Below are 25,458 nucleotides of genomic sequence, written 5' to 3' on the forward strand. Positions count from 1 at the left end.
GAAGGGCCTAGGGAGCTGTCTCCTCTTCCAGGGCAGGACACCCCGTGTGCTGGAGTCAGGTCTGGATCCTTCCTCCCCTGCCCCACAACGGGCCTCCAGCAGTCTCCCCCAGTATCTTTCTCTCTGAGTCCCTCCAGGTCGGCTTGCCTATCTGTCTTGGGACCGCATCCTTCTTCCATTAGCCCACCTATCGCCTTCCCTGCCCTGTTCCCAGGTCTTCTCCGGGTTGGGTGGAGAGCAACCAGACTGGGGAGGACCCAGCCCTGTCCACAAGCAACAGCTGTGCCCTGGCCCCTCTGGCCTGCACTCCCTACCCCGCCTCCAGTGCCGCCCATCGTGGTAGGAAACAGAGAAGTTGCTCCTGCTTCCCAGGGAGGTGAATTGGGGATAGCAGGCCATGCTCCATCATTTCCCTGACACCTCTCCTAATTACCCAGTGTGTTATTCATTTGGATGTCAGAGCTGCCGCATGCCTGTGCCTTTAATTAATAATTTGGTAAAACTCTACTCAGGCCTGGCCAGGGCAGTGCAACAGGGACTGCTGGGGCTGGGCCAAACCTGCAGTGGGTGGGCCAGGCCAATGAGGACCCCCCACCCCCAGCAAATGCAGAGGCCTTGGGCAGAAAGCTTGGCCCTGCTTCCTGTCCCCAGCTGTTCACTCCAGGCCACAGAGCCCCAGGTGAAGCCCCTTTAGGGACCCTTCCAGGAGGAGGCAGGAATGCAGACCCTGAGGGGTGTGTGTGCACCAGTGACTGGGGCCTAAGTGGGGGGATTTGCTCCCCTGGAGCCCAGGCTGGCCCTTGAGCCTTGGAGAGTTGAGACCCCAGGAGCCTAGGAGGGGAGGGGAGGTGTTTTGGTCAAAGGGGCCAAGAAGCCTGGCTCAGACCCAAGCTCAAACAGGCCAATGCCTGTGATCAGAAAGTAGGGGGGCGAGGGAGGTATCCTTGGGACAGCTAGGAACATGGCTGGGCCTCCTCCTTGACCTGATCATAAAGGACTCCCAGCCCTGGGTGTCCTCCATTCCTGACTGCTCCAGGTGAGGGGAGTGTGGGCAGACTGGGGTCCTGGAGGCGGGTGTCCTGAGGGGCCTGGGTGTGACCTGCAATGGTCAGGCCAGCCCACCACCTCGTGGGAGCCCCTCAGGCTCAGCCCCTGGGGACCCAGGGAAGGGGCACAGAGGCTGCCAGGCTAACAGAAAAATCTATTTGGATCCAACTTGAATTATTGAGTGTTTCGAGATTTATTCTTGGTTCTGGGGTGGGCTGTGATCTGTGAAGATGGATATCATCTCGGCCCTATTTTTAAGGTTCTGTGAGAAGAAGCCCAGACACCACTGCACTTAGGGCTCCTGTGCAGCCTTCTGCAGGGTAGAGCCTCTGGGGGTGGGGGGTAGAGGTGGGCAGGACATGCCACCCCCAAGTGCCCTCCCCATTCCCAATCCCACTGCTTTCCTGCTCTCCCATGAATGACCCCAGCCAGTAGGTCCCCAGGCACCACCTCAGCTCCTTCTAGTTGATTCTGCACTCCCCCAGCTTCCCCAACCCCTCCACATGAACCCTCAGCATGGTCCCTCCCTCGAGATGCTCAGGGCTATAGCCACACCCACCACCCTGGGGTGAGCCAGGGGTCCCAGCAAGCTGCTGACATGCTCTACCTCGTCATCTTATCTCTGATACGGCCTTGGTGTAGCCAGTAGACAGGGCCAAGGGGCCAATGGCACTGCCCACTGCTGCAGATTCTCTTCTATCAGGCTGTAGCTGAAACTCCCGTCCCTTTAAGGTTCAGACGCCCCCACCTCTGCCCACAAGCCTTCCATGCCAGGCTTAACCCCCCCACTCAGCCCACCCAGGGTTAAACAACGTCTCTGCTATCCTCCAACTGGTTCTCCTGGAACCCTACTCCCCCCCTGAGGTCAGGCCCAGGATTTATTGGGGCCATAATTAGTTTCTGATGGGGTGGGATTTACACCCTTTGGGGCTTCTGGGAAGAGCTGGAAACCCTTGAAAGCAGAGGTAGGTTGAGTCTTGACCCTCTGAAATTTGCAGGGGACTCTGCCCTCCCACTCCCCACTCAAGCCAGGGGCACTAACAGTGGCATCTTGGGGGTGGGGAGAGGGCTCCTTAGAAAAACCACTCACAGCCAGACTAACCCACTAAAGTCAATAAGCACAATGGAGACACTACTACCAGCCTTATTGAAATAGAAAGAAAATATCACAAACAATTGTAGGCCAACACATTAGATAATCTGCATGACATGGACAAGTTCCTAGAAACACACAAACTACCAACTGATTGAAGAAACAGAAAATCTTCATAGATCTATAACAAAAGAGAGTGAATCAGTAATCAAAACCCCTCCCAACAAAGATAAGCACAGAGCCAGCTGGCTTCACAGGTGATTTTACCAAAGGTTTAACAAGAATCAACACCAATCCTTCTCAGAGGGAACACTTCCTAACTATTCTATGAAGTCAGTACTACCCTCGTATCAAAGCCAGACAGAGATACCACAAGAACAGTACAGACCAGTACACCTTATGAACACAGATGTAAAAATCCTCAACAAAACACTAGCAAATCAAATTCAGCAGCTTAGTAAAAGGATTATACACCATGACTGAGAAGGATTTATTCCATAAATTCAAAAGTGGCTCAAAATATGAAAGTCAATCAATATAACACACCACATTAACAGAATGAAGGAAAATGATCATTTCAATAGGTGCAGAAAAAGCATTCGATAAATCCAACACTCTTTCATGATAAAAACACAGAGAAACTAGGAATAGAAGGATCTTCCTCAACCGGATCAAGGGCATCTATGGAAAACCCACAGCTAACACCACACTCTAGTGAAGCTTCCCCCTAAGATCAGGCACCAGACAAGGACGTCCACTCTCCCTGCTTCCTTTCAACATTGCACTGGAGGTTCCAGCCAGGACAACCAGGCAAGAACAAGCTATAAAAGGCATTCAGATTGGAAAGGAAGAAATAAAAGTGAAACTATATTCACATAAGACATGATCTCATATATAAAACCCTTAAAGAACACACACACATACAATTAGAGCTAATAAATGAATACAGCAAAGTTGCCAGATATAAGATACAAAAATGTATTTTTATACACTAGCAATGAACAATCCAAAAATAAAATGAATAAAACAATTCCATTTACAAAAGCATCAAACAGAATAAAATACTCAGTAATAAATTTTACCAAAGGACGTACAGGGAGGGCGTGTACAATGAAAATTACAAAACATCATTGAAAGAAATTAAAGAAGATCTAAATGAGTGAAAAGACCCTGTGTTCAGTGATTTGAAGACGTAATAGTGTTAAGACAGCAACGCTCAGGGCTTCCCTGGTGGCGCAGTGGTTAAGAGTCCGCCTGCCAATGCAGGGGACACGGGTTCGAGCCCTGGTCCGGGAAGATCCCGTATGTTGTGGAGCAACTAAGCCTGTGCGCCACAGCTACTGAGCCTGTGCTCCAGAGCCCATGAGCCACAACTATTGAGCCTGCGTGCCACAACTACTGAAGCCCGTGCGCCTAGAGCCTGTGCTATGCAACAAGAGAAGCCACCGCAATGAGAAGCCCACACACTGCAACGAAGAGTAGCCCCCGCTCGCTGCAACCAGAGAGAAGCCTGTGCGCAGCAACGAAGACCCAAAGCAGCCAAAAATAAATTTAAAAAATGAATTTATTAAAAAAAATAACTTATTAAAAAAAAAAGACAGCAATGCTCTACAAATTGATCAGTGCAATCACTATCAAAATTCCAACTGCCTTTTTTGGGGGCAGAAATGGACAAGCTGGTTCTAAAATTCATATGAAATTGCAAGAGACCCAAATATCCATATACAAAAATTACCTCAAAATGCATCAAAGATCTAAATGTAAGAGCTGAAACTATTAAACTCTTAGAAGAAAACACAGGAGGAAATCTTTGTGACATCAGATGAGGCAATGGTTTCTTCGTTATGACACCAAAAGCACAGGCAACAAGTGAAAAACAGATAAACTGGATTTCATCAGATTTTAAACTTTCATTCAAAGGATGTTATCAAGAAAATGAAAAGACAACACACAAAATGGGAGAACCTATTTGTAAATTATATAACTGAAAGGGGTCTGGTACCCAGGACATATAAAGAACTCGTACAACTCAATGACAGAAAGACAAACAACCCAATTTTAAAAATAGCAAAGAATTTGAGTGGACATTTCTCCCAGGAAGACATACAAATAGCTAATATACACATGAAAAGGGGCTCAAGATCATTAGTCATTAGGGGAATACAAATCAAAACCACAATGAGATACCATCTCGCATACACTAGCATAGCCAGAATCAAAAAGACAGATAATTACAAGTGTTGGTGAGGATGTGGAGAACTTAGAACCCTGTGTTGCTGGTGGGGTTGTAAAAAGGTGCAGCCACCACGGAAAACAGGAGGAAAATAGTACGGCTATTCCTCAAAAAGTTAAACAGAGAGTTACCATGAAATTCCACTCCCAAGAGAACTAAAAACGTAAGTTCACACAAAAACTTGTATGTCGATTCGCACAGCAGTATTATTCATCATAGCCCCAAATAATCCAAATATTCATCAGTAGATGAATGGATAAACAAAATGTGGCCTATCCATACAACAGAATATTATTTGGCCATAGAAGAAAGTACTGATCCATGTTACAACACAGATGAACCTTGAAAACTCATGCTAAGGAGAGACTCCAGACATAAAGGTCACATACTCTGTGTGACTCCACTCCTATGAGGTACCTAGAATCGGCAAGTCCACAGAAACAGGAAGCCCATTAGTGGTTGCCAGGGGCTGGGGCAGGGGGAGGGATGGAGGAGAGCGACTGCTAATGGATACGGGAGGAAAATGTTCTGGAACTAGACAGTGGTGTGCCTGCACAAGATTCTGAATATACTAAAAGCCAATTCACAGTACACTTAAAGATGTGAAAATGGTGACTTGTTACATGACTTTAACCTTGAAACAAACAAAAACCACTCAGGTTTTCAGTCGTCTGCAAACTGATCTCAGGCTCTGTCTGCTTCTCACTGAAGCGGAGGGGATGGGGATGAGGGACCCCACAGCAGTCCATGCCTCAGCCCAGGGGGCCCACCTGACTCCTCTGGTCAGTGAGGAAGCAGTGGCTTTAAGCAGAGCCCTAGTCCCACCCCAGTAGGAGGTCTCGGCCATCTCTGTGCCTGTCTTAGAGATGGGTCCCCAGGGGATGCTGCTGCAGACATCACCCTGAGCCTCCCGGCACCATGGGAAGCTCTCCTGTTGGCATGTGCGTGGGGCAGGCATTGAAGGGGAAGGTGCCATTGGGGCCGGGGAGTCACGGTCCTTCCTGCCCAGCCCTTGCGGGACTGCATTCTGGCGGCTTGGGGTGGTGGAAGGAGCTCAGTAGGAAATGAGGACCTTTACTTCCTGTTTCTCCCTTCCCATTGGTGCAGTTAGCACAGCCTTGCAGACTGAGGACCATCAACCTTGGCCCCTGTGGGCCCCACTTCTCCAAACCTTCTCACTTTCTTTGCAAGGACTGACTGCGTGCCAGGTTCTGTGCCACGGCCACTCCACACAGGGCTGCAGCTGTCCGGGGAGACAGCACAGGTGTGATCCCCATTACAGGCTCGAAGCTTTGCCCAAGGCCAGTCAGTACAAAGCCGTCAGGCCCAGCCAGCTCTGCGTGGCTTCCATCCTGCACTCCGAAGTCCCCCGACCCCCTGGTCCTGATGAACTCTGGGCAGGGAGAGACCTGGAAGAAGTTAGGAGGGCAGTGGTTGTGGAGCACCAGGCAGGGCCTGCGTGGGTGGTAGGCTGGGACTGCGTCTCCTGAGGGCCACCCTGGCACAGAGTCCTGGGCACCAGGCTCGGGGCACATCTGGGGTGGCTCAGCACCCTTGTACTCAGCAGGGGTGTGAATGAGGCAGCAGCTGCCTGGGACCCCAGGCAAGTGCCACTGTTTCCCTTGTCCTTGGGCAGCCCCCAGGACTATGGCTGCACTTAATCCAGCTGTGACCCCCCGGTGGAACCCTGCCCAGGCCTGTTTGTGCCCAGTGACCATCAGGGATTTTAGGGAGATGGTTTCGCCATGGCCCCGTGCTCCTGCACACCTCAGACGGGACTCCACGCTGTCCCTGCCTCTAACCACTAACGTCTCAGCGTGGCGCCCAGCTGGTGCTGGACGCCCCCCCATCCTTCATTAACTGGGAACTGACTGTGTCACCGCCGGCAGGGACTCCACGTGGACCCTCACACTCAATCCCCCAACTGGACTAAGCAGGTGCTTGTATCCCCGCAAAAAAACAGGTTCCGAGAGGGAGGACCGGTCCCTCTCGGAGCACCATCAGATGCCACATTCCACCTTCTCTCCCAGGACACAGACCCGTGCCTCAGTCCAGAGGCAGGGAGAGCTGGGGCACTGCCAGCACAGGGGAGCCAAAAGCCGCAGGTACTGAGGTGCAGGTTCTAAACAGGCACAGCATCCCAGAGCCTGGGGTGAGTGGGCAGACGGCCCGGAGCCTGCTAGGGAGGGTGGGGTGAGCTGGGGTTCCCTATGTACCACTGGCTGTGAAGAGCAGGTGTTTTTCTCAGCCTCAGGATTGGGTGGACAGTAGAAGCTGAGGTGAGAAAAAAGATGTGCCAGCGAGGACATCTGGGGAGGACCACAGATCAGAACCTGGGATAGGCCTTCCTGCCTGAAGGAGTCCCCTTGAAGGTACCTGTGGAACATGCTGGAAGCTGCTGAGCTCAGTGAGCCATCCGGTGGAGCCCATAAGCATGTGGGTGGCACCCAGCAGCCCACCTGGCCCCAGTAGGCCCTCTGTACCCCGAAGCCCCCTGCCCTGGAATGGCCCTGCTTCCTATTGCCATGTCATGACTAGGGGCTACTACTACCATGTGGGGCAGCCCCTGGCCCCGCCTTACAAAGGGTTTTGGGAGCACAGGTTAAGCGGGAGGGGAAGGGGGACAGCTGACCCCAAATAGCTGGCTGCCTTGCTTACTTGTCCCCTTTGCTTCTTCCATGAGCCCGGGCCCTGGAAGAGAGCTCCCTTCTCACTCTGAATGAAAGGAGAGACACCAGAGCGGGGCATGGAAGGAGCGCTGGGACCCGGGGCCTCCCTGGGCTTCCATCCCAGGCTGTCAAACCATGACAGGCAGTTCCTTCTTGAGAGGCAGGATAAACGGCAAGAAAGGCTTGCCTCCGAGGATTCTTCACACCCCTCAGCAAAGATTCCAGAGTGCTTAGGGAACCTGGGGGTGAGCTGGGAGGAGGTGGAGGACTAGGGCTGCTTGGGAGGCACCCAGGGGCTGTGGGTGGGGCCGTGCGCCTCCTTGGGACTAGCTCACACCAAGAGGAGCGGCCAGGCAGGGCGCCAGAGTCAGGGCTGCCCTCCCACAGTGGAGACGCGTTTTGAGGCTGGGCCTCTGGGTGAAGAGGCTGGCAGTGGGGGAGTGCGTCGGGTTGACAAGAACAGGGGAGAGCTATTGGCACTTGGACACAGTGGCCTGCCCGCCCTCAGGGCCCGTGGCCAGGATAGCAGATCCCAACACCCATCTCCTCGGGTACGGGTGCCGGCCCTCTGTATGGCACCCCACCCCTGCAGCCCAGACTGCCCCTGTATGTCCCCCAACCCTCAGCCTTTTCCAGGCTCCAGGCTCTTCTCCCCTCCTCCTGGCCCTGCACGTCCCAGCAGCAGGCAGTCTGGAGACCGGCTGGGCAGCCAGGGGCCAAGCCTGACAGCAGCCACCCCAGCCTGGACCCTCCCCGGCCAGGGCAGAAGCGGCTCAGTGTAGCTGGTCGGCAGGGAGGGACGTGCTGGTTTATAAACAAACACAAAGTGAAAGCGGCACATGTACTCAGAGGAGCAGATGGGCAAGGAGAAGGTGTGCATGTATGTGCAGTCTGGCAGCTGTAAGCCCACCTGGGCACTTTCAGAACAAAACAAAAAAACACCAGAAAATCCCCTATGAACTCTGAATCCCTTCCTGCGCTCCTAAGAAATTAACGTCATGTGCTCTCTGGGCCTGGCACTCTGCCATGTGAGCTCTGTCTTCCACTGAGCTCTCTCCAGGCCCCTGGGCCTCATGACCGTGGAATGGAAAGGTGGCCACCCCAGTCCATCCGAGCAGGGCTGTGCCTTCTGTGTCCCCATGTCCTCGGGCCGGGGTGCCCCACCTGCTGTGGGGGCCGCTCCCCCAGTCCCTACAGACGAGCTGGAGCAGGGCCACAGGTGGCCCAAGAGTCTTCCTGGCATCCAGCTCGGTGCCAGCCCCAGCCCTTGCCCTACTGCCCCTGGTCACCTGGGCCCAGGGCTTTCCGGTGTGTCCTGGGGTTTTGGCTGTGGGATTTGAGGGGCCCGTCCTTACCTGCGGGCTCTTCTGAGGCTCCCTGAGGGCACGCCTTTGGCCTCTGTGCCTTCTTGCTCCTGGTAATGACATCAAGAAAGGACAGCATCAAACGTCAGAGCCCCCCTCGATCCCCAGGTGGTCCCTGGAAGCTGTGTCGACCTGGATCCTCAGGGGTGCGAGAGCCCAGGCCAGAGGGGGCAAGGCAGATCCTGACGGTCAGCCCCCACCCTTGGGAGAGTTCAGGGGTCCCAGCCACACCTTCCCACAGTTCTCAAAGCAGCTTAGCCAGGCCCAGGTCAGCACGGGCTTGGAGGAGAAGGGAGCACAAAGGAAGCGCCGTGCTTGTAAGGACTCCTGGTGGGAGAGGATGGGCCTGCTGTCCAAGCTGCCAATGGAAACCCTGCTATCTCAGTCTCTTCATCGGCAAAGTGATCACAGTGCCTGTCTCACGGTAAGTGCCGTTAGGATTAAGTAACCAACCACTGCTGGCTGTGACTGTACCACAACATAGTGGGATGAGAATCACCGTGCACACCACACAGGTGAGGAAACAGGCTTTGAGAGCGTAAACGACACAGCAGGTGCAGAGCCAGGACATGAACCGGGACCACCTGACTCCCTCACCCTTTCTGTGGAGACCACGACATAAATGGACCAAGGTAAGCAGGGAGCGCCCTGGTGGGAGGTGAGCTTTGGGGGTTGCTGGACAGTTCCCACTGAACATGGAGTCCACACTGGCCCCCAGCATTCTGCTGGCTCTTCTCCTGTCCCCTCAGGAACCCTGCGCCCCCTGCCTGGCCCTGCCTGTCTGGCCTGAGCCACAGCGCCACCGCCGAGCGGCCCAGCCACCAGAAGTGGCCCCACGGGGGCATGACCCAGCCACCCCAGCACTCACCTTTCTGGCCGCAAGGCAGGGGCCCCTTGGACTCCCAGGGTCCTGCGGATGTAGTCTCGGGAGCGGATGTCAGCCTGAAGAAAGGGATGGCTCGAGTGAGAGGGGTGGCTGGGGTCCCAAGCTGGCCTCTGGACCAGTCCCCACCCGATAGGGTGGCCCCTCCTGGAAAAGCCCACGGAGGCCCAGCCTGAGGGAAAAGGAGCAGCGGCCCCATCATGCGTGGGTGCCAGGATGTCAGGCCCTCTGGTTGGGGTGCTTGACAGCATGTCCCCGAAGGGCGTGAGGAAATGGGCTGGGTGCCTTGCTCCTATTTCAGTTGGCTTTCAGTGGGTTTATAGCTTGTGCTCCCCTGTAGGTTTTGCTTGAGCCAACAGTTTCTCTGCTAAAGCCCTCTTCTCTGAAGGCTGTCCTCAGCCCAGCTTGTCTGTTCTCACTTTTGGTTCATCTGGCTCCCTGGCTAGTGTCAGCTGCAACCTCTGTCCCTGGAGAAGTGTCTGGAAAGTTCTTCAGAGTCACCAGAATGAAAGGGGGCTTCTGGGCCACAGGCTGGGATCAGGGCACACCCTGGGGAGAGGGGAACAGGCCTGAGTGGGGCCCCCAGGACCTTGCGGCACAGGCTCTCCCCGTTCCAGGGGGCCTGGCCTCAGGGAGGCCCCTGATCCTGGCTCAGATGGCTCAGCCCCGCTTTGGGCTGTGTGACTACAGGACACAACAGCTAATCCCCCCGACTGTTTCTACTTAAGAGTGAATGGGCAAGCGGGCAGGGTGGGCGGCAGGGTGCTCCGGGAGAAAGGCCCCGGAGACGCGAGGCAGCACCTCCCGCCTTCCCCTGCAGCAACCGGTCCCGGCCTGGCCCGGGAGCTGGGGGGCAGCGGGCCTGTGACCAAGGGAGCAGGCCCTAAGCCGTTCTCTCAGCTTCTCCTCAGAGCTTACAGAAGTAGTCAGGAGGGCAAAGTGTACACAGGTGAGTGGGCCAAGGAAGAAGATGGACCAAGAGATAACCAGTGCCACTAGACAGGGCCACACCCCTTTCCTGGAAACGATAGGGTTGGTGGGCTCCTGGGTGCAGACGTCTGGCTTTTCTCTAGGGCAGACACACGGTCCTTGCCCACCTCTGAGGGGTTCACGGCACTTTACAGGGCATCCCCCCACCTGCAAGGACACAGCTATCATCCACTCTGGGGCAAGGCGAGACACAGAAGGGACAGAGACCTGCCCACCATACCAGCTCAGCAGAGTCCCTGGCTCTGAGGGCCTGCGGAGAAATCTCGGGTCGTCACCCCACCCACCACAAGGTCGCACAGGTGGATGGGAATGGGGGAGGAAAGGCTTCCTGGGGCCAGGACACGTCACAGGCTTTTGCACCTACGAACCCTGTACGGGGAGGGAAGGAGGCTGAGGCTGGTGGACACTTAGAAAGTCCACCCTGGAAGCCACCCTAGAGGCCTTGACTCTTCGCAGCCCAGAGAGTTGCTGGCAGGGGCGGAGAGCCACAGCCACGTGTGTGCCGCTGCTGCCACCTGGAGGCTGCCCTGCACACCAGCAGCCGGGGGGGGGTCCCAAACCCCGAGGTGGTGGCTACGGGGGCTCTTGGGGTGGTCGAGGCAGAGCCAGGACCCTCAGGTTTGCAGTGTCACCAGGTGGTGCTGAGCTGAGAGTACCGAGCGGGCCTGTGGCACCTAGGCCAGGTTGCCTCTAGTTGACGCAGCACAGGCCTCAGGGACACACGGAGCAGCAGGCGACATACAGCCCCTGCTGGGAAGGCAAATCTGATGGTGTCCCCTCCCAACTCACATCCAAGGCCCTGTGGTAAACCTGAAGTTCTGCCCCCTGCAATGCACACAGGCTTCCGCCCGCTCACCCTCGCCAGGGCTCCAGCCACAAGCTCCTCTGAGTTTCTGGCATCAAACTCCTTCCTGCCCAAGGGCCTTTGCAAATGCTGGTCCTCAGGCCTGGACTGCCCTTCCCCCTCTTCCAGCAGGCCTCTCCCTGAGGACAGCTTCTCACAGATCCTTGCCTCATGGGCTTCCCTGGGACTTGCACCTGCTCTGCACCTTGTCATGGCCAAGACCACCAAGGTGGCCCAAGGGCTTCCTGCATGAGGTTAGCTGAGCCAACTCGTTCACCAGAGTTCTGATCCCCCTTGGCCCCAAGTTAGGTGCTGGGTGCCTGGCGTGGCCACACCCTGGAGTTTCCTGATTTTATCCCTGGCCCAAGTCTTCCTCAGCAGTGCCCAGCAGCCCTGCAGGGGCCCCCCAGCCGAGGATGGCTGCTCCCTCCCAGGCCAGCGGGGCAGCTTGGGCCCTCAGGGGCTGGCAGGCCACTCTGCTATTTGAGCTGACGTCAGCTGATTTTCCCGATGACCCAGGGTGCCAGAGGCTGAAAGGCTGAGTGCAGGGGCACAGCAGACCCCCGGGCTAGGCAGGGCAGGCCTCTGCATCTTCCAGGCCCCTCTCCTCCCCTCCGGAGCCTAGTGTGGCCCAAACTGACTCTCCCACAGGCGCTTGTGGACCCTCAGCCCGGAAGTACAGGAAGAGTAGGTGCCATGCGCTAGCCTACCCACCTGGCAGCCCACTCACCTGGCGCACAGGCTCCGGGATCCGAAACTTGCAGCAGCCATGGGTCAGGCGCACGGCTGCCTCCAGGCTCATCTTGTGGCCCACAGAGACATAGAGGGGCTTGGTGCTGTGGTCGTGGCTCTTCAGGGCCTGTGACAGGGAGGGCGAGGTCAGGGCACTGGGCAAGCTCTGTGGGCTGGAGGACTGACATGTCCTGGGCGGTGGGCAGGAGCTTGAGAGACTGGCAGCACCCTTGGGGCACCTTCCTGATGTTTGTCTTAGGGACAGGGTGGGGCGAGTGAGGGCCCAGAGGCCCCCTCAGCACAGTGGGGGAGGGGAAGAAATAAAGATGCAGGGGCAGCCAGAGTGGCAGGAAGATAGGGAGAGGCGGACGGGTTCTGGGGCACGCACGTACATGGGTACTGACCCCGGGCCCCCTCTGGCCCTCAGCTGAGGGGTCTGCCTCAGTGGGGCGCAGGCCCCTGGCCACTCACCATGCCCAGGACGGTCCCGGAGCCTCCCATCAGAGGAAATGAATCTCCTCCACCCTGCAGGAGCCGTATCTGGAAAACAGAAAAAAGACTTGGAAAAACACCTTTCTTGGTGAAAGGCTTGAAGGCAAGCCTGCTCACCTTTAAAACCTGAGCAGCCGCTGGGCAAGGAGATGGAAGGGCCCATCGCGAGTGGACCCTGCGTCCAAGCGCGGCCTGCAGCACCATCTCACTTTGATGAGGTACTCTCCTCCCCATTCTGCAGCAGGGAAGAGGCAGCAGCCCGCCCAGGCCCCAGTGCTGCAGGGTGGAGGCACCAGGCTGGTGCACACACAGGGCCACAACCCACTCGAGGCCACTTACTTCCTGCTGCTTTCTCTCCTGCTACAAATTTGAGCACTTCTGATTCAACCTGACAAATTTTTTGGAGTGGTGGTGGTGGGGACTGGCCCATTGGGTGGGTCAGGGGCCCCTGTCAACTCAACAAACAGGCACTCCACACAGGCATGGGGGAGCTGGAAGGATGAGACAGATGCAACTGACCCGTTCTCAGAGTTGGCCGTCCAGGTTAGAGAGCCACGTGTGTCACCAGCTCCCGCCAGAGGGGGTCCCAGAGGAGGGAGATGCCCCAGGCAGATGGGGGTGGCACGGCAGGTGGAAAAGTACAGAGCGTTGTACAGGCCCCGAATGCCCGGTCCCCGATACCTGGAGGCTCTGCCCCCACGTGGGGTGCCACAGCAGCACGCAGGCAGGGGTGGAGAGGAGGCAAGTGTGCACCCAGAGGCTGGGAGAGGAGCTCCGAGTCTCCCGAGATGACCCACCACCCACAAGGCACGCAAAGAAAGCTGGTCTTCCTCAGTCCAGGTCAGCAATCCAGGCTGGGAGGAGAGCGCCCCAGGTGGAGCTGGTCTGCAGCGGGGCGGACTCTGGCCCCCTCACCTTCTCCTTGTGCAGAGCGTTGTTTTCCAGCCCATCCACCTGCAGAAGTTTCTTGGCCACCCCGATGCAGGGCAGGTCTGTGAGGACACCAAGGTGGCAGGCTACCCCAAAGCCTGTAGGGGCAGAGCAAGATGAGGCTGGGGAGGTGAGGCAATGAGCCTAGCAGTTTAGAGACAGTGTGGGGATGGGGGCCACACCAGAGCCTCGCTGAACTTTTCCACGTGAACAGAGGCCTGTCAGTGGGCAAGGACTTGTGGGACAGGGCTCTAAGCCCCACCCTGACCTCGGACGTGGCCCTCTACCCTGACTTCCGGGCTGGCAGGCTGGGTGGAGGACGCCTCCCCCACCCCCCTTCCGACAAGATTAGGAGCCTGATTATAATTAGTGTGCTCACATTCTTCACCTGCTTCTTTCATCCTCCCCTGTCCTTTGTGGCCACCTTCAGGCCTCTGCAACTCTGCCCTTAACTCGCCCAGAACTTTGGGGCTCCTGCCAGGGCGCAAGGATTGCAGTGACTGGGGGCCAGGCCCAGGGCTGGTCTGCTGGTCCTCCACTAGTGTCCAGGGTGGCTCTGGGCTCCCAGGGCAGGGGCTAAAATCACAATGCCACCCCTTCCTGACTCCCTCTGCCGCCCAACCCCCAGGTTTGTATCTGAGGGTAAGACAGCCCCTCCCCCTTGGTGGTTCTCCCCGGGACAAGGTTCCAGCACCCAGGTGGGTGTGGGTTTCCCTGGGTCAGTGGGGAACAGGCACACCTGTCTGTTCCTGTTCGGTTTCAGGCAAGGGTCTGTTTAGGACACAGGGCAGGCCACCAGTGGGACAGGTTAGCTGGGCTCAGGGCCTGAGACTTCTGGAAGCGTCAGGTCCAAACTGGATGTTGGTACCTGAGCTGAGCCAGCAGAGGCGGTGGAGGCAGGCAGGAAAGGGGCAGGGGTGAAGAGAAGTAGGGGCTCCTTACTAGGGGGCCTTGACAAGGAAAGCAAGGCCAGAAGGAGCTGCAAGGTCAGGCTGGTGGCAGAGGGCCTGGTGCAGGCAGACTGCACCCCTCCTGGTCCCTCTCTTACAGCCCTCTCAGGGAGTCTTGGGAGCAGATTACCTCGGTGGTGGAGCACCCCATTTCCATCCACAAAAAGGACCTGGAAGAGCCACAGGGGAAATTCACGGTCAGCTGAAGTGACCCTCGCCCATCAGGTTGGGGCATCCCAGAGCAAGATGAGGGCCCCAGCTCTTTAGGTCTGATCCCTCTTGAGGCAAAAGCACTTCTCCAGGAAGCTCATGGATCTCTCCCTGCAATGGGGCGGGGCTTGTGGAGGGCCTTTCCTCCAACCCAGTGAGATACCTGCCTGGGGCATGAGGCGGGGCTCCTTCTCCCGCAGCTGCTGCACCGCGTCCACCAGGAAGGGCACCTCTCGGAAGGCCAGGAAGCCTGACACGTAGGGGGCTGTCAGGCTCACCATGCGACAGTCCTCATACATCACCTGCCACCAGGCACCCAGGTCACTAGGCATGCGCGGCCCTGGCCACCTCCCCCGCACCCTCGCATGCCCTTGGCCCTTATCTGACAATCCCTGTCACTCCCTCTGTCTCCCAGGCCCACCCCCAAGTCGCCCCCTTCCCTGCCTCACTAACTGGAGACAGGTGATCCACCCTGCAGATGGGCAGTGGGGATTCAAATGCTGCCATTTCAAAGGTACTGGCCACACCTGGCCTGTATCAGGCCCTCCTCAGGCTGCCTCCTTTGTAAATCAGACCTGCTGCCTCCCCACCCCACCCTGCTGCCAGGCAGTTTGGAGGCTCACAGAAGACAAAGCACAAGAAGCACCTGTGAATAGACACCATGGTGCCATATTAGAAGGGGCCTCGGGGAAGAAAAGGCCAAGTCTTCACAGAGGCTACAATAGCCAGAAGGGCAACTCTGGCTTTAAGAAAAGAGATTACAAATATTTCGGAAAAAGGACAGGCACGATCTCAGAGTGAGGCAGTTTGGAAGAGAATTGGGTCCCAAGGGATGGGAGAGTCCAAAAAGAAAAATTCTGAGGCTGCAAATAACCCCAGAGAGAGAAGAGGGGATACCCCTGGGGATGTTGTGCTAAAAGGCCTGGCTCACGCCGGGAGGAGTGGGGGCCAGGAGTCTGAGGCAGACCTGCTGGGGACCACCCAGAATTTTCACACGCTCTGGCAGACTGTTCTTCAAACTGAAAAGTCCTAACACAGCATGGAAGAGGAGGCCCTGTTGGTACTTGATTAGCATGTAACGACCCGCTCAGAGCACAGGACGGCAGCCCTAAGCCCCTTAAACCTTGAGTTTTCATTACAGCCAGACCACCGGAGGTGAGAACGGTTCCCAGTAAGCACACATTCTCCAGAACCTTCAGATGTCCTGGATTGTTACTGACCATCCCACCCCGCCCCCCCACCAATCTCTTGGTGATAGCTTTCAAAATCATACTTCCACCTCTCCCTTGAAGCTAGGTCATAATGACATGGCCCTAAATGAAGGAATTACTCTATATAGCATAGGTCATAATGACATGGCCCTAAATGAAGGAATTACTCTAATAGCATGGAGGAAGGGGCTCGTCCTTCCAACATTTTTATCAGTGACTCACAGGAAACTCATCAAACTGCCAATGACCTAGAGTGGGCAGGGTCCAACTGGATGACAGACCAGAGAATTCGATTCACAGTGAACCCGGCAGGCTGGAGTGCTGAACCCCATGCAACAGGATGACTCTTCACGGGGACATGCGTGAAGTTCAAGTGTGGCCTGAGTTCCCACAGGATGATGGTGGCTGCTTACGTTTGAATCCCTCTGCACAAGCTCCAGGAACCAGAGATCCACAGGAGAGGAGATGAACCCCTCTACCCCATGCCCACAGCATAACTGGGAGACAAGCCAATTACAAGCAACGGTGTGCATCTACAGGCGGAAATAAACAGCCCAGACTCACAGAGCCAGCTCTGGGCCCCTCGCCAGAAAGGCAGGTTAGGAAGGGGCAAGGGCAGGGGGTGTGGTGGGGCCTAGTGGTGGGGAGCCTGATGGAATGAGACCTGGGGAGCAGCCCCAGCCTTATCAGGAAGATGCTGCTCTGGGGAGACACAGGTGAGCCCTGGGGGCTTGTGGAGAAGAGAGTGAGGCCAGAAGTGTAAGGTCCTTTGGAAACGAGAGTATCAAAGAATCAGAAGAGACATTGGCCGTCTTTGCTTCTGAAAAGGATGCCATGTATTGGCACGACTATACTTCACCGTCCCTCATGATTTAAGAAACCCATTGAGGCACCCAAACCCCTGGCCCTTGAGTTTCCTGTTTAAATACATTTTTTTTTTAAGGCCACACCGTGTGGCATGCAGGATCTTCCCTGCAGTGGAAGTGCAGAGTCTTAGCCACTGGAACACCAGGGAAGTACCTAAGTACAACTTAGAGTGAACAGAGAACTACAAGAACTCAGAAGGCAATGATCAAACCTTGTGAGTTGATGAAATGCTGCCCCCAACCAGTTGTGCAGCAGAGGTAAGTTAACTAAACGGCAGACAGAGAGCACAACCTGGCAGAAATAAAAACAGAAACACAAAAAAACCTGACAAGACAGAAAACCCAGCATATGCATGACTGAAAAAGAGAAACAAAACTATGGAGTTGAAATAATAAATATAACTAATACTTAAAACCACAAACTAAGAAACGTTCCAAAAATAAAAGAAGATCTGACCCCACATATTGAAAGACCCAAGTGGGAACTTGGGGAAACTGACATGGAAGTCAACTCAAGATGTATCTTAGTGAAGATCCACCAGAAGGCAGACAGAGAAGCAAGAAGAACTACAATCCTCCAGCCTGTGGAATGAAAAACTGCATTCATAGAAAGACAGAAAAAATGAAAAGGCAGAAGACAATGTACCAGATGAAGGAACAATGTAAAACCCCAGAAAAACAACTAAATGAAGTAGAGATAGGCAACCTTCCAGAAAAAGAATTCATAATAATGATGGTGAAGATGATCCAGGACCTCGGAAAAAGAATGGAGGCAAAGATGGAGAAGATGCAAGGAATGTTTAACAAAGACCTAGAAGAATTAAAGAACAAACACCTAGAAGAATTAAAGAACAAACAAACAGAGATGAACAATACAATAACTGAAATGAAAAATACACTAGAAGGAATCCATAGTAGAATAACTGAGGCAGAAGAACGGATAAGTGACCTGGAAGACAGAATGGTGGAATTCACTGCCATGGAACAAAATAAAGAAAAAAGAATGCAAAGAAATGAAGACAGCCTGAGAAACCTCTGGGAAAACATTAAACACACCAACATTCACATTATAGGGGTCCCAGAAGGAGAAGAGAGAAAGGACCCGAGAAAATATTTGAAGAGATTATAGTTGAAAACTTCCCTAACTTGGGAAAGGAAATAGCCACCCAAGTCCAGGAAATGCAGAGTCCCAGGCAGGATAAACCCAAAGAGAAACACACGGAGACACTCAGTCATCAAACTGACAAAAATTAAAGACAAAGAAAAATTATTGAAAGCAACAAGGGAAAAATGACAAATAACATACAAGGGAACTCCCATAAGGTTAACAGCTGGTTTCTCAGCAGAAACTCTACAAGCCAGAAGGGAGTGGCAAGATACATTTAAAGTGATGAAAAGGAAGAAGCTACAACTAAGATTACTCTACCTGGCAAGGACTTCATTCAGATTTGACAGAGAAATCAAAAGCTTTACAGACAAGCAAAAGCTAAGAGAATTCAGCACCACCGAACCAGCTCTACAACAAATGCTAAAGGAACTTCTCTAAGTGGGAAACAAAAGAGAAGAAAAGGACCTACAAAAACAAACCCAAAACAATTAAGAAAATGGTAATAGGAACATACTTATTGATAATTACCTTAAATGTGAATGGATTAAATGCTCCAACCAAAAGACACAGGCTCGCTGAATGGATACCAAAACAAGACCCATATATATGCTGGCTACAAGAGACCCACTTCAGACCTAGAGACACACACAGACTGAAAGTAAGGGGATGGAAAAAGATATTCCGTGCAAGTGGAAACCAAAAGAAAGCTGGAGTAGCAATACTCATATCAGATAAAATAGACTTTAAAATAAAGAATGTCACAAGAGACAAGGAAGGACACTATATAATGATCAAGGGATCAATCCAAGAAGAAAACATAACAATTATAAATATGTATGCACCCAACATAGGAGCACCACAATACATAAGGCAAATGCTAACAGCTATAAAAGAGGAAATCGACAATAACACAATAACAGTGGGGGACTTTAACACCTCACTTACATCAATGGACTCATCATCCAGTCACAAAATTAAAAAGGAAACACAAGCTTTAAATGACACAACAGACCAGATAGATTTAATTGATATTTATAGGACATTCCATCTGAAAACAGCAGATTACACTTTCTTCTCAAGTACACATGGGACATTCTCCAGGATAGATCATATCTTGGGTCACAAATCAAGCCTCAGTAAATTTAAGAAAATTGAAATCATATCAAGCATCTTTTCCAACCACAACACTTTGAGATTAGAAATAAATTACAGGGAAAGAAACATAAAAACTACAAACACATGGAGGCTAAACAATACATTACTAAATAAACAAGAGATCACTGAAGAAATCAAAGAGGAAATCAAAAAAATACCTCGAGACAAATGACAATGAAAACACGATTCAAAACCTATGGGATGCAGCAAAAGCAGTTCTAAGAGGGAAGTTTATAGCAATACAATCCTACTTCAAGAAACAAGAAAAATCTCAATAAACAATCTAACCTTACACCTAAAGGAACTAGAGAAAGAAGAACAAACAAAACCCCAAGTTAGGAGAAAGAAAGAAATCATAAAGATCAGAGCAGAAATAAATGAAATAGAAAGAAAACAATAGCAAAGATCAATAAAACTAAAAGCTGGTTTTTGAGAAGGTAAACAAAATTGATAAACCTTTAGCCAGACTCATCAAGAAAAAGAGGGAAAGGACTCAAATCAATAAAATTAGAAATGAAAAAGGAGAAGCTACAATGGACACCACAGAAATACAAAGCATCATAAGAGACTACTACAAACAACTCTACGCCAATAAAATGGACAACCTGGAAGAAATGGACAAATTCTTGGAAAGGTGTAACCTTCCAAGACTGAACGACGAAGAAATAGAAAATATAAACAGACCAATCACAAGTAATGAAATTGAAACTGTGATTAAAAATATCCCAACAAACAAAAGTCCAGGACCAGATGGCTTCACAGGTGAATTCTACCAAACATTTAGAGAAGAGCTAACACCCATCCTTCTCAAACTCTTCCAAAATATTGCAGAGGAAGGAACACTCCCAAATTCATTCTACGAGGCCACCATCACCCTGATACCAAAACCAGACAAAGATACTACAAAAAAAAGAAAATTACAGACCAATATCACTGATGAATATAGATGCAAAAATCCTCAACAAAATGCTAGGAAACAGAATCCAAAAACACATTAAAAGGATCATTCACCATGATCAAGTGGGATTTATCCCAGGGATGCAAGGATTCTTCAATATATGCAAATCAATCAATGTGATACACCATACTAACAAACTGAAGAATTAAAAACCGTATGATTGGACTTCCCTGGTGGCACAGTGGATAAAGAATCTGCCTGCCAATGCAGGGGACACGGGTTCGATCCCTGGTCCGGGAAGATGCCACGTGCCACGGAGCAACTAAGCCCATGTGCCACAACTACTGAGCCCGCATGCTGCAACTAAGGAGCCCGTGTGCCGCAACTAAGGAGCCCATGTGCTGCAACTAAGGAGCCCACCTGCCACAACTATGAGCCAGTGCAACCAAATAAATAAATAAATAGTAAAACACCACCACCATATGATCATCTCAATAGGTGCAGAAAAAGCTTTTGACAAAATTCAACACCCATTTATGATAAAAACTCTCCAGAACGTGGGCATAGAGGAAACCTACCTCAACATAATAAAGGCCATATACGAGAAACCCACAGCAAACATCATTCCCAATGGTGAAAAACAAAGCATTTCCTCTAAGATCAGGAACAAGACAAGGATGTCCACTCTCACCACTATTATTCAACATAGTTTTGGAAGTCTAGCCACGGCAATCAGAGAAGAAAAAGAAATTAAAGGGATACAAATAGGAAAAGAAGAAGTAAAACTGTCACTGTTTGCAGATAGATGACATGATACTATACACAGGTAAATCTGAAGATGCCACCAGAAAACTACTAGAGATAATCAATGAATTTGGTAAAGCTGCAAGATACAAAATTAATGCACAGTAATCTCTTGCATTCCTATACACTAACAACAAAAGATCAGAAAGAGAAATTAAGGAAAATTAAGAAATTAAGGGGAGGCGGGGCTGGTGGTGGTGGTGGGATGAATTGGGAGATTGGGATTGACATATATACACTAATATGTACAAAATAGATAACGAACCTGCTGTATAAAAAATAAAAAAATAAAAATTTAAAAAATGTATCTTAGTGGAAAAAAAAAGTAAACAGCAATATACTGGACCCCCCTCAAAAAAAATCTCCACAGTAATCATAATCTACTATCAACAGCAACTATAACATAACACACGTCAAAGTTTTACAGATCAGAGAAAAATACAAAACCAGCTTTAAGAGACATATGGGGACTACTGGGGAAATGTGTTATGGAATGGGATTCATTCAGGTGGTGATGGAATCATGCATGTATATTTTAAGGTGTGATAATGACGCTGCCATTATGTAGGAAAATATTCTCGGACAGGTTTGCTGAGCTGTCACAACCTCTAGGAGGCACTCTTGAATCTCAGTGCGCACACACACAAAGACTACAAAATCAGCTGAATCTTAAGCAGAGGGTATACGGGTGTTCAATGTATTACCCTTTCAACTTTTCAGTATGTGCACACATTTTCAAGTTAAAAATCTGGGAGAAGGGATGAAATGAGAGAGTAGCATTGACATATATACATTACCAAATGTAAACTAGATAGCTAGTGGGAAGCAGCAGCATCGTACAGGGAGATCAGCTTGGTGTTTTGTGACCACCTAGAACGGTGGGATAGGGAGAGTGGGAGGGAGGGAAACGCAAGAGGGAGGGGATATGGGGATATGTGCATACATATAGCAGATTCACTTTGTTATACAGCAGAAACTAACACAACATTATAAAGCACTTATACTCCAATAAATATGTTAAAAAAAATTCTGGGAGAAGGAAAAATCAGTTGTATAGTTAGCATGTGGGCATGATCTAGTCAGTAGTCTCTGTGAAGATATGCAAGTTTCAACCTAAGCTGGAGTTGTGCATTAGGCCCACCAAACGGTTGAACCAAAAGGCTGAACTGCACTTGAGGTACTCGATTCAGTTCTGGGTGCTGGATGTAAAAATGGGCCCTACTCACTGAGGGCAAGCTGGAGGGCAAGCAGCAAGTGAAGGAGCTGGAATCACCTTAGTGAAACTCAGGAGAACACAGGACTGTCTTCAAATAGGAGGGTAGGAAAGGTTTGTCCTGTGCTCTGCACCTTAAGGCAGAAGTCACAAACAACTAAATTTCAGCTCCATGTGGAAAAGAACATACTAACCAGGCTTCCAACTATGGAACGGGCTCTGGTGTGAGGCCATGATTTGTCAGGGATGGTGAGGAAAGGATTCCTGGCTGTGCGAAAGGAAGACCAGTGATTCACAGCCTGGCTTTGCTTTGGAATCACAGGAAGGATTGTTTAAAAAGGTAAATATCAGTAAAGGGAGTGGGGCCCTGGAATCTTTTTTTTTTTAACAACTTTATTGAGATATAATTTACTACCATAAAATTACCTGAAGAGTATAATTCAACGCTTTCTGGTATTTACAGAGTTGTGCAACCATTACTATAATCCAATTTTAGAACATTTTCACCACCCCCAGGTAATTCTTTTTATTCAAAAAAAATTTTTTTTTAAATTTATTTTATTTATTTTTGGCTGTGTTGGGTCTTTTTTGCTGCACGTGGGCTTTCCCTGGTTGCGGTGGGTGGGCGGGGGCTACTCTTCATTGCGGTGCGCGGGCTTCTCATTGTCATGGCTTCTCTTGTTGCGGAGCATGGGCTCTAGGCACACGGGCTTTAGCAGTTGCAGCATGCAGCCTCAGTAGTTGTGGTGCGTGGGCACAGTAGCTGTGGCTTGCGGGCTCTAGAGTGCAGGCTCAGTAGTTGTGGCGCACGGGCTTATTTGCTCTGCGGCATGTGGGATCTTCCCCCACCAGGGATCGAACCTGTGTCCCCTGTATTGGCAGGCAGATTCTTAATCACTGCACCACCGGGGAAGCCCCCAGGTAATTCTTATACCCATTAGCAGTCACCCTCCATCCCACTCCCTAGCCCTTGGCAACCACAAATCTACTTTGTGTCTCTATGGATTTGCCTATGGAATCCGTATTTCTAAATGCACTTCCAGGCGACTCTCATTGCATAGATCCATGGTTGGGCATTTGGGAGTCATTGGACCAGACTATTCCAAGATCATTCCCTAGTCTAAGCTTCCATAGCACAGGATGACAAGTGCTGACTACATCCAAGTAGCAAGCACTTTGCTCAGTGTTGGGGCTCCAAAAGAAATACAGTATAACCCTGCCCTTCAGAACCTACAGATGGTGGGAAAACCAGAATATACCAATAACTTTTCTCTGAGGTAAGGGGAACTATTCAAAACTATTATTGCAATGAGGGGAGGAAGACTACTGCAAAAGGAGAGCGCTCCTTTAACAGGCTGTAAGATCTGCGAGTGCCTCCTAAACTGACAACTTTAATACAGTGTGAGAAGTACTGTAACAGCACGTGCATAAGAAACAGGCCTAGGACGGAGACAAGGGGGTGGTTAATTCTGCAGGTACACAAGGGTATAGAGCAATGGGAACAAGTGAACTGGGTCTTGAGAAGCGAGAAGTCATCCTCAGAATTAACAGTGGCTTAGCATTTAATTTTTGAGGGCTTACCACACGCCCATTATGCTAATTGATCTCCATACATGATCTCAATTATTCCTCACCAAACTCTGAGTCAGGTATCAACATATTTCTGCTGAATTTTGACTAAAGGATCTTCCAAGTAAAGCACAAAGACGCTGAGGCAGGAAGGTAGTAGCTTTGGGATCAGGCAGAGGAGCAGGGAGGGGGAAATGCTGAAGCTGCAGAGCAGAGGTTTCCTCGTCAAGCTCTTCTTTAGCCAAGGCTTCCTGAGCTGTTGACTCCAAAGGAATCGTGGGCACGCTGTTCATTCATTCACGTATCTATTCGATCGTCTTCTATGTGTCAGGCATTGAACTAGGTGCAGAGGCTACAACCGGTGGGCAAGACAGCATGGTTCCTACCATTGTGGAGTTTACATTCTGGTAGGGGAGACACACAGGCCAATTCCATCCCAGTGTGATAAAGAGGAATGAGAGGGTACTGAGAGCAACTCCTGGTCTTGTAGGACGAAGGGGGGCTTACTGGAGGACCTAAGAGATGAGGAGGAGTTAGCCAGGAAAAACATTCCAGGAGAGGAAACATCACTGCTAAGGTCAGGCAGGCAGATACAGCAAGGCGTGTTTGAGGAAGCCAAAGGCCTCTGGAGTGGGGAGTGGGTGAGGAGCGGGTGGTAGCCAGAGGTGAGCCTACAGGGAGTTACGTTAAGCAGGGGTCAGATCACGAACGGCCTTTATGCCTTGTCCGTGAGTGTCACTTTTATGTACCATGAGATCACAGGATAGGCACTTAAGTGTCCTAAGTGGACTAGGTGGTGACCTGCTCACATTTGGTTTTTAGAAAAATTGCTCTGATGGCAGCATGGAGAAGGGACCCAGGAAAGATTCTGCCTGTCACCTACAGGAGAGGTGACGGTGGCACAGCCAGGGAAGGGACAGCAGTGATGCAGACAAGTGGATAGATAAGACTCCAGTGATTTTAGCAGGGAGAGAAAAAATGGAGTTCGTGTGTGACCTGCTGTGAGGGGTCCGGGAAGACAGAGATTTCCAGCTTGGGCAACTTGAGGGTGTGTTGCTGTGGGCCCCTGACATGGGGAGCCCAAGATAACGGCCAAACTTGGAGATCATGAGTTTATTTGGATGTAAGTCACAGAATGACTTCAGTTTTTGTCCCCTATCCTCTTCTTTTCAAAGGCTTCCCAATTCATTAATGAACTCCCACGAAAGGAGAAGCGGGGTTCTACCCTAACACTGTTCCCTGTCCAGAGCCCCACCTCTCTCACTAATGCACCCCGGGGCCCAGCGTAGCGGCCCCTGGCCAGCGTCCCCCTGGGGTTACCTCGAGCTCAGGGTAGCTGAGCACCACCAGGGAGGCGCAGGCGCTGACACTGTCGCCCTTCACAAAGGACACATCCACGCCCCCGACCCTCTGCAGACCCGAAAAAGCGGGGTCCCGTTGCCACGCCTCCGTGTCCCGGTCCACGACAAGTGTCTTCAACAGGGCTTGCTCCCTGAGGGCAGAAACAGGTCCAGCGGGCAGCCCAGCCCAGACCCCCCCACCCCGCGGTATGGCTGCGGCCGCCCACACACGGAGCGTCCAGGCCCGGGGTTCGGGGCTCTACCTGGGGACCCTCCCGGTCTCACCCCCTCCCTTCCCTGGGACCCAGACGCGTCGCCGGAAGCTACAGCTCCCGAACGCCCTTTCGCCCGCACGCCGGAAACGGTCGCAGGCCCCCGCGGCCCCAAGCCGGGGATTACGAGGTCGGAGGTCCGCGGGGAACCTCGTCGCTCCAGTCCCCGGATCTTACGCGTCCTCTGGCCCCATTACCGTTTCCAGAGCGACAGCGTTTCCTCCGGCGGCCTCCCAGCCGCCTTTCGGGCCATGGCGCGGCCCTGAGCGCCCCTTCCTGTGGCGTCACTTGCGGAGCGCCGCGCGCAGGCGCCGGACCGCGTCGTTGCCATGGCGGCGCTCAGGTCGGGGTACGGGACGTTGCCGCCTCGTGGCCTGAGGCCCTGCTGGGGACCAGCGGCTCGGGAGTAGCGGCCGCCGACCTCAGAGTCAGCCTTTCCCCGCAGCCGTGGGGGAAGGAAAGTTGTCCCCGTCCAGGGCCCCTGACGGGATCTGAAAGTTACACTGACAAACAGATCTGCAGGAGAAAAGCACGTGTACACATTTTACTGATTCTACACGTACATGACACCTTTCACCGGAGAGT

General features: G+C 52.1%; 1 protein-coding gene across 10 annotated transcripts in view; it reads right to left on the bottom strand.

The window, feature by feature from the left end:
* Positions 1–25,163, bottom strand: part of ENDOV (endonuclease V) — a 64,727-nt gene extending 39,564 nt beyond the window's left edge. For 7 of the 10 annotated variants that reach the window (XM_032616501.1, XM_032616500.1, XM_032616499.1 and 4 more), the window contains exons 1-9: positions 25,071–25,163; positions 24,582–24,753; positions 14,605–14,739; positions 14,358–14,397; positions 13,263–13,375; positions 12,327–12,395; positions 11,854–11,982; positions 9,275–9,348; positions 8,398–8,456 (exon numbers count right to left, since the gene is read on the bottom strand). In XM_032616501.1, the coding sequence (XP_032472392.1) occupies positions 8,398–8,456; positions 9,275–9,348; positions 11,854–11,982; positions 12,327–12,395; positions 13,263–13,375; positions 14,358–14,397; positions 14,605–14,739; positions 24,582–24,753; positions 25,071–25,126 (847 nt within the window). In that variant the 5' untranslated portion in view covers positions 25,127–25,163. Of the gene's footprint in view, positions 1–3,843; positions 5,783–8,397; positions 8,457–9,274; positions 9,349–11,853; positions 11,983–12,326; positions 12,396–13,262; positions 13,376–14,357; positions 14,398–14,604; positions 14,740–24,581; positions 24,754–25,070 lie in introns of those variants that run through there. The other 3 variants (XM_032616509.1, XM_032616503.1, XM_032616506.1) reach the window with 3 other exon arrangements.
* Positions 25,164–25,458: the final 295 nt, after the last annotated feature.

This window comes from Phocoena sinus, chromosome 20 (genome assembly GCF_008692025.1).
Source record: "Phocoena sinus isolate mPhoSin1 chromosome 20, mPhoSin1.pri, whole genome shotgun sequence".
Classification (NCBI taxonomy): domain Eukaryota; kingdom Metazoa; phylum Chordata; class Mammalia; order Artiodactyla; family Phocoenidae; genus Phocoena; species Phocoena sinus.